The sequence below is a fragment of the Culex quinquefasciatus genome, chromosome 2 (assembly GCF_015732765.1).
Source record: "Culex quinquefasciatus strain JHB chromosome 2, VPISU_Cqui_1.0_pri_paternal, whole genome shotgun sequence".
NCBI lineage: Eukaryota > Metazoa > Arthropoda > Insecta > Diptera > Culicidae > Culex > Culex quinquefasciatus.
Window position 1 is genome coordinate 28,890,618 of NC_051862.1, and position 13,153 is coordinate 28,903,770.

Below are 13,153 nucleotides of genomic sequence, written 5' to 3' on the forward strand. Positions count from 1 at the left end.
AATTTAAAATTTCAATATCGGGCTTCGTCATGCACAAGGGATATGTCTTAGCGTAAATCGTCTCTAACTCAGTTAAATTTTGGAATATCTTCATGAAACTTTCAGGAGAGATTGAAATTCATCTTTTTAGTGGATTTAATAATTTTTCTGTAATATGAAATTTTGTAATTTTCTACTGTATGTAACCCCTTAAAATTCAACATAATTTGGTTGGTTTTAATCAATTGAAGAAATACATTAAATATAAGTAATCGTCCATTATCGTCGATAAAATTATCGCCGATAGAAGTAACGGAATAACGATAACGATAAAACTATCGTTAACGAACCTCGATAACTTTATTGTTAACAACACAAATGGTATGCAAATATTTATTTTGTTGTTTAAAATAAAAATAAACAAGAGCTTTAACACCTTTTTTTTTTAAAAAAAATGCTCGGTAGAGCAACAAACAAAAGTAAGCCGACATTGAGTGGCCTACTCTAGTCCATGTATCCAAAATATATTACTAAATGAAAATACCTTTAAAAAATAAATGATAAAACCTTGGTCCCAACTTTGACCATCATTTTTCATTTGAAGTTTTCTGTTTCGCATAATATTATTTTACAGAAATTTTTGCAAAGTAATTAAAGTTTTTTTTAAATAGAGTATTAAAACATGATAATTACACAAAATTTTAATAAACACAAAAAATATACAGTTTTTTAAAGTTTTTTTTTTCTTTTTCATAATCTTAGAGAATTATAGGGCGAATTTCGTCCAAATGAACTCAAATTTGTCATAGAATAGGAAGGATTCTATTCCTAACTTCGTTTCAAACCAAAAAAGCATATTTTTTTTTCTTTGGAAACGGATTCCACAAAATGTCCTCAAGATTTTCAAGAACCACTCCAGCAGCTCCTCTTCCTGGGATCACTTTTCACTACTAACTATGAAAGAAAAAAAAAGTATTCTTTTTGTAAACATTTCAGTCAAAATAAAATGAGGTATTATGGTGTGCGTTGCTAGTGTGGTGTGGTGGTCGGGGGGAGGATCATCTACCTGTGGACTATCAAGTGACTGTCTACGGGAGAACGTGCACACCGGAGTGCAGGGCAGATCCGGCGGCAGTTGCTCCAGAAACTGCGGACTGTGACAGGGACTGTGGCACGGACTGTCGCAGATTTGCTGCTGCTGCTGCGGAATTGGAGGTGGCGGTGGCGAAGGTTCCGGCGGGGGAACCGCCACCACCTGCTGCTGGGGACAACTGTTGAGACACTGCGTCGACTGCTGGTGCTGGGACTGGGCCAAACTGTACTGCTGCTGCTGCTGCTGCTGTTGGTAACTTTGGGTTTGGTAGGGGAGTTGCTGCTGCTGCTGGGTGTTTCGCCGCGGAGACCGACCCCGGTCCACGGCCGTGGCACTCCAGTAGCCCCAGGCCATTGCTGCGAACGCTGCGACGTACTAGACGAGCAATTCTTCGATGGCACAGTTTTTACGGGCTAAACTTTGCGACACTATCGTTTTTTCTTCTAACTTTCTCTGCTTCGACAAAGTTTCTTTCAACGTGGTCCGAGGAAAAACTTTGCTCTTATCGAGAGTGCCTTTACGATACTGTAGATCTTATGACCTAGCTCTGAAATGAGACAAAATTGGGCGTGGTTGGTTTACTTGGGGGACAATGGCAGAAAGTGACTTGGCTCCCGATGAGGTTGTGAATCTTTTGGTTGAAAATTAAACATTTTCATATTCATATTTTTTATGAAAAATAACCAAAAAAAAAAGTTTGTGTACATTCCATATTGAAAATTATTTCCTAATAAATTAGTTTAAACATTTTGCTCTTTGTATTTGGGATAACTCGAAAGAAATATTCAAAACAAAATTTCAAAATACATTCCAAATTAAAAAAAACCTGTTTTGTTTACTCAAAATTATTCAATTAAATTTTAAAGTAAAACTAGAAAAGAGTGACTTAATGGAAACGTAAAAAACATGCAACTAATTTAAAAAAAAATGCAATTTAAAAACCAGAACATGAAATTATACTACACAGGAAAAAAAATGTGAATTTACTCGAAACGGAAAAAGATGAATCACATGTAAACTCAGTTGATGTAAACTTAAGATTCGATGTAAACGGTTGAATCACACGTAAAATCATGTTTTTACGTATAATTTGTTGCAAATATGCATCAAATTGCATTCAAATTTAAATGTTTAAAGATTTGCAAAAGTGTTACATCAGAAATGATGTAACATTCAGAAATATTTTTTTGTGTATTTGTGCAATTTTTTTGAATGTTTCTAGCAAATAAATACTTTTTGATAAAAAAAAATGAAAAAAAATATATTTACTTTCCCCAATTATTTTAACGATTGTGAATGTGAATCACATACTAAAAACATAAATAAATGAGAACATTTTGAAGAAGTCTACAATTTTTTTGTCTCCAAATTTTCTTACAAATATTACTTCGGATACCACAAAAAAAAACATTGTTGTTGCTTTGAGGACCTACGGAAAATTGGGTCTGTACTGTATTTAGTTTCAACAAGAAAAAATTGCGCAAAATACCGAAAATAACGATTCCAATGAAATTAAATCGTTATTAAATGTTTATTAATTATTTTTTTATTTTATTTTTTCATTTGACGATTAAGTAATTCTCATCAAAATTGATTTTTTTAATTTTATTTTGCTGAAACTTTTTGGGAACTTTCCAATGATCAACGAAGCCATTTTGCACTACTGATTCTTCCTTACAAGCCTCCATACTATTTTTAAAAGCTGTCCACACAGAAAATTTTATGTAAATATTCGAAATTCTGTATCTTGAGAACAGATTTTCTGATCGATTTGGTGTCTTGAGCAAAGTTATAGTGCAGGAGATGAGGACAATACAAAAAATACTCTTTGTAGCCCTTTTTTATTATTTCTCTATCAAAAAAAAAATAATTTATTATTTATCCATTATTATTATTTTTTAATTTGAAAATATGTGATATTTCACAAATATTCAAAATGACAAATATTGACAAATGCAGAAATGAAAATAAAAATAAAAGAACCTGCCATTTTTGTCACCGTTTTTTGCCATAGTCTTTTGAAGGATAATTTTAGGCAAAATTTACTATATTTTTGATTTTGAAAAAGTGTCCGTAACTGTAAACTTGTATTGGTTTTAAAAAGCTGGGAAAATATATCAAAACTTTAATTTATAGACTTAAAAAATTTCTTTTCTTATGTTAATTTGTTTAAAATTCTGCAAAAAGAAATTTTTAAGGTGTTTTCCAATTAGTCTTAATTTTTTATTATGTCTTGGCAGAGTCCAATTTTTAATGTTGAAAAATGAAATCATTTTGAAACTCCCAATCTTTCAAATAAAAATATTCCAAAATTTCAAAATAAAGCCTCATCATTTAATAGGACTAAACAAATAAAATGTTGGCCCTTTTCAAATTACAAACTAAAAAATCAAAAAAAAATACTTAATTTCAACCAAAAATTTATCTTCAAATAGCTTTAACCTGAAAGTAGTGCACTTTTTAGAAAAATGGGACATTTATGTTAAAATGGGCAGTTTTGAAATGACCAAGTTTTTCAAAAATCACAATACAAATTTAAAAAAAAAAACCAAGAAAATAAGTGCAACCTTCTCAGTGGCTCAAACTTGCCTTATTTGATCCCATAAACAAATCAAGAAATTTAAAAACGGTTTTTTGTAAATTTCACTTTTTGTGAATAAAACTCTTTTTTCCAAAACACATATTTTTGAATATTTTCATATCATTTTTGTATACACAGCTCCCAAAATTATATTGAGATTTGAACTTAAATTTAAGCCTAATTTAAAAAAAAAAGAACAAAACACGCACGACAATTTGAAGCATTATTATCAGTTATGTTAAGGCCGATGCAAATATTTAAAAAGTTTTTGTCCCTCGGCCCTGGCCGAGGGGGGGGGGGGGCAAAAAAATAAAAAAAATATAAAAATTTAAATAACAAGCCATAGTCTTCACATTTAAATGAAAAAAGTGTTTTAAAATGCATTTTAAACTAGTTCAGTTGTTTTGCAATCATTAGTTTTCAAAAAATCTAAGATCTGACAAAAACAAAAATTGTATCGAAAAAAAAAATTTTGCATCGAAAATTTTCAAAAAATCTTAAGATTATTTAATAAACCCAAACATGCTAAAAATGATTTTAAACGCAGGAGAATGTATTTTAATTTGATTTCAGCTGGTTGCACTTGAATTTTCATTGAAATTTTGAAGTTTATTGTAAAAATATTTTTTTTGCCCCCTGATTTTTCGGGCCAATTTTGAGGGGAGGGGGTGACAAAAACTTTTAAAAATATTTGTACCAGCCTAATCCAAAAAAAAATACAAAATACCCATAAATTGTGAAGAATATTTTTTTAAGTAAAAACTGACCTGAAATTAAATGGAAAATTTACGTTAATGAATATAATTACATAAATATGTTTTCTGTTACAAAAGAATGAGAGCAGTTCTCTCAGAATTTGGTCATTCAATTTTTTTTTTCGGTATTCCCAAAGAAGCCATTTTGCATCATGTCCATATAATTTTCCATACAAATTTGGCAGCTGGCCATACAAAAATGATGTATCAAAATTCAATGATATGTATCGTTTGAAGGAATTTTTTATCGATTTGGTGTCTTCAGCAAAGTTGTAGGTATGGGTATGGACTACACTGAAAAAAAAAAATGAAAAACGGTAAAAAAAAATTGGTGATTTTTTATTTAACTTATTGTCACTAAAACTTGATTTGCAAAAAACACTATTTTTAATTTTTTTATTTTTTGATATGTTTTAGAAGACATAAAATGCCAACTTTTCAGAAATTTCCAGAATGCGCAAAAAACCTTTGACCGAGTTATGATTTTTTGAATCAATACAGATTTTTTCAAAAAATCGAAATATTGGTCGCAAAAATTTTTCAAATTCATTTTTCGATGTAAAATCAAATTTGGAATCAAAAAGTACGCGTAATATTGAATGTTTGGCCCTTTTGAAATGTTGGTTGAAAAATTATAAAAATATTTTTTTTGAGAAGATCGAAAAAATTCACGAAATTTTTATGCTTTAACATTGAAAATTGGACCATAAGTTGCTGAGATATCGACATTAGAAAATGGTGTGTTGTTTGGGTGAGACTTAGAAAACATCAATTTTCCTGTTTTTAAACCGAAGACACCAAATCGATCAAAAAATTCCTTCAAAAGATACAGATTTTTGAATTTTCATACATCATTTTTGTATGGCCAGCTGCCAAATTTGTATGGAAAACTATATGGACAAACTAATGATGCAAAATGGCTTCTTTGGGCATACCGAAGGCACCAAAAAAGTTTCAGTCGAATTAAAAAATACAAAAATTAAAATTTAAGAAAAAATACCGATTTAGTAGAGAATTGCTCATGAAATTTCAGCAAAAAATATATTTTGAATAAGCGTCTTATCCTGAAAAAAAAATCAGGGGAACGTAAAGCTAATATTAAAATTGAAAAAAAGGTCACTGAAAATTGAAGAAAAAAACACTTAAAAAGTATGCAAAAAAATACTTAAAATGTCTCTTTCAGACGGAGAAATGAAACCAAATGAATTGGAAATCTCTTCTCAATTTTTATTTTAATTCTAAACAACAAATGCTCTGAAATTCTATGATCTTTAGAATCCTTTACTATAAAAAGACATCACACGATATCTCTCTGATCCAACGCAATTAACCGAAGCAGTCAGGACTAAACAAGTTAACACCCCGGCACCGTAAAGATTCATCAACCCCAACTGAGCCAGAAAAATGCCCACCAACAGCGATGGAAACCGGAGAAAGCTTTTCTTTTCATTGCCATTTCATCCCACCCCCCACCCAAAACTCATTATCTACCCCCTCCCACCCTTAAAACACACACCCGCTTCACTCAAACTAGCGCTAATAATGTTTACTTTACAGTTTTCCCACACAGACTTTTACGACGAAGACGACGACGACGAGTTTCGCGAAAACGCGCGACTGGTTATAATTTTAGCGCTTGGTTAACTTATAGTTCTTATTCGGATTTGCCCAGAAAGCTCGCCCTCTTCGTCACACAGTGTGTGACGTAAAGCTTCCTCGTCTGGCGTCTTGAAAGCCCACAGCCATAGTTGAAACCAGCAGCCGCGAAAACACCCGCCGCAACGTTAAAAAGCTAATATTTGCACTCGTTTAATCAAAAGTTAGCGATTTTTGGGAGATTGTGATAGTTTCGTGTTGAGTATTTGTGTAAAAATGGCTAAAAAGTTGATGAGTCAAGAAATTCTAACTTATTTTTTAATAAAATAAATCAAAATGTTAGAAATAAAAAGCAAATAATATTTTCTGCCCTCCTGCAACAATTTGAAGCACTTTTGCCCTTTCACAAAATCCCATGAGCAGAAAAAGGATCTTCCTGAATAGACCAGAAATTTGTGTACACTAACGAGCGTTCAAGGAGCTCAATTCAAAAGAGATATCTCGCTCCCACCCCAACTCCCGCTGGTTGTGTGGTACATTACCGGCGAGGTCGATGAACTTGGCTTCTTTTCTTCGAAGCTTTTCATCAAAAAGAACCCCCAGGTGAAATTTTCTCACACCCTCCTAGAGCAGACCGAGTAGGAGCATGCCGAGACTTTAAGGGTGGAAATTCAGCATCATTTGCGCCCCACCCACCCCCTAGACACCCTCCAGGATTCTATGAATAGATGAGCTTTTCAGGGCGAGCTGGCAGCCAATTCTCACTCCCGGAAGGAAACAAATGAGGTCAGTGGCCCCACGCAAAAAATTAAAAACACGGGAAATTTCAATGAAAAACAAAAAAAAAGATCTCTTTTCATCACATTCTCAAAGCAGTTACGGAGAAGTATCCGTTATGTTAATTGCAATACAGAATGAAAAAAATGGGTAGAACTATTTAAATGACATATTCGCGCAATTCTACTTAATTATTATTTTTTAAATCCTTGAAAAAAAGACTAACAAAATTATATCCAATCGTAAACAGTTCCACAGTGTCAATAATGGAAAGAAAAAAAAGTGCATTGTTTTGATTTAAAGATAAAAAAAAAATGCATTATGACTAGAATTTCGCAATTTTCAGATCCTTTTGATTGAAAAAACCTCAAAATTTAACTGAAAAATTCAAAAGTAGTTCAAAATAGTTTTTAGCCCATTTCAAAGGATACTCTTGATCCTAACATTTTATTATGTTTATAGAAAAGAGCAGAAAAATTTATCAAAGGTTTCTTATTTTAACATTGAATAGATTCCAAGATACCGCGAGCCTGAAACTTAAAGGTTTATTAGATTACACTGAGGAAACCAATGTTTTTACAAAATATTAACCCTAAATAAATAACAGATCCTCTGTAACTCGCAATTTGACCTACAATTTCGATTAAAAAAAACATTAAAATGCCTTTAACACGGAAAAGGTAGACTTTATTTATGTTTGACAATATTATCAAAAAATCATAATTGTCAGATCAGAGTATATTAACCAAGCACATAAAAGGTTTTTTTATTATAATTATATTTAATTTTCATATTTACAATTACGCTATGACTTTTTTTGTCCCAAAATCTAAAAAAAGATAATCAGAAACATTTTAAAACAGTGAGAACTAAATCTTGGAGTGTTTAAAAAATTATCCAAATAAATTTAATGAAATTGTAAAATAAATTTAATGAAATTGTAAAATAAATTAATAAATTTATGAGATTTTATAAACTTATTAAAGTTGATAAATTTGATAAACTTAAAAAATATAAATTAAATAAATTTCATAAATCCCATAAATTTAATCATTTTCATAAAATTCATAAATTTTATAAATTTCATAAATTTCATCAATTTCAAAACTTTAATAAATTTCATAAATTTCGTAGGTTTCATAAATTGTATGAATTTTATAAATTTCATAAAGTTCATAAATTTCTTAAATTTAATCAATTTAATTAATTTTATCAATTTAATTAATTTTATCAATTTAATTAATTTCTCAAAATTTCATAATTTTCATAAATTGAAACAAAAATCCAAAATTTTAAAATTTTTATAAATTTCATGCCGTTGCAACCCACCCCCTCCCCCTTCCCAGCATCAGAATTGGTATGAAAAATAAAGGGGGAGGGAATATTTTCCAAAAACTTCAAAATTTCATTGGAAATAGAAAACTAATCAACTGAAAACAATCTAAAATCATATTCAAAAATGTTTTGAATTTTGATGAAATCCACAGCACCGCAAAAAATATATTTTTCACCAAAAAAACTAAAATTTTGTCAATACTTAAATATTTTGGAAACTAATGATGGCAAAACAACAGAACAGGCGTATAATGCATTTTCAAAACTTTTTCATTAAAATTTCGAAACCATGGCTCGTAATTTCAAATTTAAATTTATAAATTTTATAAAGATAATAAATTATATAAATTTTATAAATTTTATAAAATTTATAAAATTCATAAAATTTATAAAATTTATAAAATTTATAAAATTTATAAAATTTATAAAATTTATAAAATTTATAAAATTTATAAAATTTATAAAATTTATAAAATTTATAAAATTTATAAAATTTATAAAATTTATAAAATTCATAAAATTTATAAAATTTATAAAATTTATAAAATTTATAAAATTTATAAAATTTATAAAATTTATAAAATTTATGAAATTTATAAAATTTATAAAATTTATAAAATTTATAAAATTTATAAAATTTATAAAATTTATAAAATTTATAAAATTTATAAAATTTATAAAATTTATAAAATTTATAAAATTTATAAAATTTATAAAATAAATAAAATTTATTAAATTTATAAAATTTATAAAATTTATAAAATTTATAAAATTTATAAAATTTATAAAATTTATAAAATTTATAAAATTTATAAAATTTATAAAATTTATAAAATTTATAAAATTTATAAAATTTAGAAAATTTAGAAAATTTATAAAATTTATAAAATTTATAAAATTTATAAAATTTATAAAATTTAGAAAATTTAGAAAATTTAGAAAATTTATAAAATTTATAAAATTTATAAAATTTATAAAATTTATAAAATTTATAAAATTTATAAAATTTATAAAATTTATAAAATTTATAAAATTTATAAAATTTATAAAATTTATAAAATTTATAAAATTTATAAAATTTATAAAATTTATAAAATTTATAAAATTTATAAAATTCAGCATCATTTGCGCCCCACCCACCCCTAGACACCCTCCAGGATTCTATGAATAGATGAGCTTTTCAGGGCGAGCTGGCAGCCAATTCTCACTCCCGGAAGGAAACAAATGAGGTCAGTGGCCCCACGCAAAAAATTAAAAACACGGGAAATTTCAATGAAAAACAAAAAAAAAGATCTCTTTTCATCACATTCTCAAAGCAGTTACGGAGAAGTATCCGTTATGTTAATTGCAATACAGAATGAAAAAAATGGGTAGAACTATTTAAATGACATATTCGCGCAATTCTACTTAATTATTATTTTTAAATCCTTGAAAAAAGACTAACAAAATTATATCCAATCGTAAACAGTTCCACAGTGTCAATAATGGAAAGAAAAAAAGTGCATTGTTTTGATTTAAAGATAAAAAAATGCATTATGACTAGAATTTCGCAATTTTCAGATCCTTTTGATTGAAAAACCTCAAAATTTAACTGAAAAATTCAAAAAGTAGTTCAAAATAGTTTTTTAGCCCATTTCAAAGGATACTCTTGATCCTAACATTTTATTATGTTTATAGAAAAGAGCAGAAAAATTTATCAAAGGTTTCTTATTTTAACATTGAATAGATTCCAAGATACCGCGAGCCTGAAACTTAAAGGTTTATTAGATTACACTGAGGAAACCAATGTTTTACAAAATATTAACCCTAAATAAATAACAGATCCTCTGTAACTCGCAATTTGACCTACAATTTCGATTAAAAAAACATTAAAATGCCTTTAACACGGAAAAGGTAGACTTTATTTATGTTTGACAATATTATCAAAAATCATAATTGTCAGATCAGAGTATATTAACCAAGCACATAAAAGGTTTTTTTATTATAATTATATTTAATTTTCATATTTACAATTACGCTATGACTTTTTTTGTCCCAAAATCTAAAAAAAGATAATCAGAAACATTTTAAAACAGTGAGAACTAAATCTTGGAGTGTTTAAAAAATTATCCAAATAAATTTAATGAAATTGTAAAATAAATTTAATGAAATTGTAAAATAAATTAATAAATTTATGAGATTTTATAAACTTATTAAAGTTGATAAATTTGATAAACTTAAAAAATATAAATTAAATAAATTTCATAAATCCCATAAATTTAATCATTTTCATAAAATTCATAAATTTTATAAATTTCATAAATTTCATCAATTTCAAAACTTTAATAAATTTCATAAATTTCGTAGGTTTCATAAATTGTATGAATTTTATAAATTTCATAAAGTTCATAAATTTCTTAAATTTAATCAATTTAATTAATTTTATCAATTTAATTAATTTTATCAATTTAATTAATTTCTCAAAATTTCATAATTTTCATAAATTGAAACAAAATCCAAAATTTTAAAATTTTTATAAATTTCATGCCGTTGCAACCCACCCTCCCCTTCCCAGCATCAGAATTGGTATGAAAAATAAAGGGGAGGGGAATATTTTCCAAAAACTTCAAAATTTCATTGGAAATAGAAAACTAATCAACTGAAAACAATCTAAAATCATATTCAAAAATGTTTTGAATTTTGATGAAATCCCACAGCACCGCAAAAATATATTTTTCACCAAAAAAACTAAAATTTTGTCAATACTTAAATATTTTGGAAACTAATGATGGCAAAACAACAGAACAGGCGTATAATGCATTTTCAAAACTTTTTCATTAAAATTTCGAAACCATGGCTCGTAATTTCAAATTTAAATTTATAAATTTTATAAAGATAATAAATTATATAAATTTTATAAATTTTATAAAATTTATAAAATTCATAAAATTTATAAAATTTATAAAATTTATAAAATTTATAAAATTTATAAAATTTATAAAATTTATAAAATTTATAAAATTTATAAAATTTATAAAATTTATAAAATTTATAAAATTTATAAAATTTATAAAATTCATAAAATTTATAAAATTTATAAAATTTATAAAATTTATAAAATTTATAAAATTTATAAAATTTATAAAATTTATGAAATTTATAAAATTTATAAAATTTATAAAATTTATAAAATTTATAAAATTTATAAAATTTATAAAATTTATAAAATTTATAAAATTTATAAAATTTATAAAATTTATAAAATTTATAAAATTTATAAAATAAATAAAATTTATTAAATTTATAAAATTTATAAAATTTATAAAATTTATAAAATTTATAAAATTTATAAAATTTATAAAATTTATAAAATTTATAAAATTTATAAAATTTATAAAATTTATAAAATTTATAAAATTTAGAAAATTTAGAAAATTTATAAAATTTATAAAATTTATAAAATTTATAAAATTTATAAAATTTAGAAAATTTAGAAAATTTAGAAAATTTATAAAATTTATAAAATTTATAAAATTTATAAAATTTATAAAATTTATAAAATTTATAAAATTTATAAAATTTATAAAATTTATAAAATTTATAAAATTTATAAAATTTATAAAATTTATAAAATTTATAAAATTTATAAAATTTATAAAATTTATAAAATTTATAAAATTCAGCATCATTTGCGCCCCACCCACCCCTAGACACCCTCCAGGATTCTATGAATAGATGAGCTTTTCAGGGCGAGCTGGCAGCCAATTCTCACTCCCGGAAGGAAACAAATGAGGTCAGTGGCCCCACGCAAAAATTAAAAACACGGGAAATTTCAATGAAAAACAAAAAAGATCTCTTTTCATCACATTCTCAAAGCAGTTACGGAGAAGTATCCGTTATGTTAATTGCAATACAGAATGAAAAAATGGGTAGAACTATTTAAATGACATATTCGCGCAATTCTACTTAATTATTATTTTTAAATCCTTGAAAAAAGACTAACAAAATTATATCCAATCGTAAACAGTTCCACAGTGTCAATAATGGAAAGAAAAAAGTGCATTGTTTTGATTTAAAGATAAAAAAATGCATTATGACTAGAATTTCGCAATTTTCAGATCCTTTTGATTGAAAAACCTCAAAATTTAACTGAAAAATTCAAAAGTAGTTCAAAATAGTTTTTAGCCCATTTCAAAGGATACTCTTGATCCTAACATTTTATTATGTTTATAGAAAAGAGCAGAAAAATTTATCAAAGGTTTCTTATTTTAACATTGAATAGATTCCAAGATACCGCGAGCCTGAAACTTAAAGGTTTATTAGATTACACTGAGGAAACCAATGTTTTTACAAAATATTAACCCTAAATAAATAACAGATCCTCTGTAACTCGCAATTTGACCTACAATTTCGATTAAAAAAAACATTAAAATGCCTTTAACACGGAAAAGGTAGACTTTATTTATGTTTGACAATATTATCAAAAAATCATAATTGTCAGATCAGAGTATATTAACCAAGCACATAAAAGGTTTTTTTATTATAATTATATTTAATTTTCATATTTACAATTACGCTATGACTTTTTTTGTCCCAAAATCTAAAAAAAGATAATCAGAAACATTTTAAAACAGTGAGAACTAAATCTTGGAGTGTTTAAAAAATTATCCAAATAAATTTAATGAAATTGTAAAATAAATTTAATGAAATTGTAAAATAAATTAATAAATTTATGAGATTTTATAAACTTATTAAAGTTGATAAATTTGATAAACTTAAAAAATATAAATTAAATAAATTTCATAAATCCCATAAATTTAATCATTTTCATAAAATTCATAAATTTTATAAATTTCATAAATTTCATCAATTTCAAAACTTTAATAAATTTCATAAATTTCGTAGGTTTCATAAATTGTATGAATTTTATAAATTTCATAAAGTTCATAAATTTCTTAAATTTAATCAATTTAATTAATTTTATCAATTTAATTAATTTTATCAATTTAATTAATTTCTCAAAATTTCATAATTTTCATAAATTGAAACAAAAATCCA

The 13,153-nt window shown here is 25.7% G+C and overlaps 1 protein-coding gene across 7 annotated transcripts in view; it reads right to left on the reverse strand.

Annotated features, from left to right (window-relative positions):
* Positions 1 to 13,153, reverse strand: part of LOC6054789 (atypical protein kinase C) — a 352,606-nt gene that overhangs the window by 225,711 nt on the left and 113,742 nt on the right. For 5 of the 7 annotated variants that reach the window (XR_005277316.1, XR_005277317.1, XM_038254607.1 and 2 more), the window contains exon 2: positions 1,046 to 1,619. The exons of the other annotated variants lie outside the window; for them this stretch is intronic. Coding sequence is in view for 3 of the 5 variants with exons in the window: in XM_038254607.1 (XP_038110535.1) it covers positions 1,046 to 1,426 (381 nt within the window). In the remaining 2 variants the exon portion in view is untranslated. The remainder of the gene's footprint in view (positions 1 to 1,045; positions 1,620 to 13,153) is intronic. 7 annotated transcript variants of the gene reach the window in all.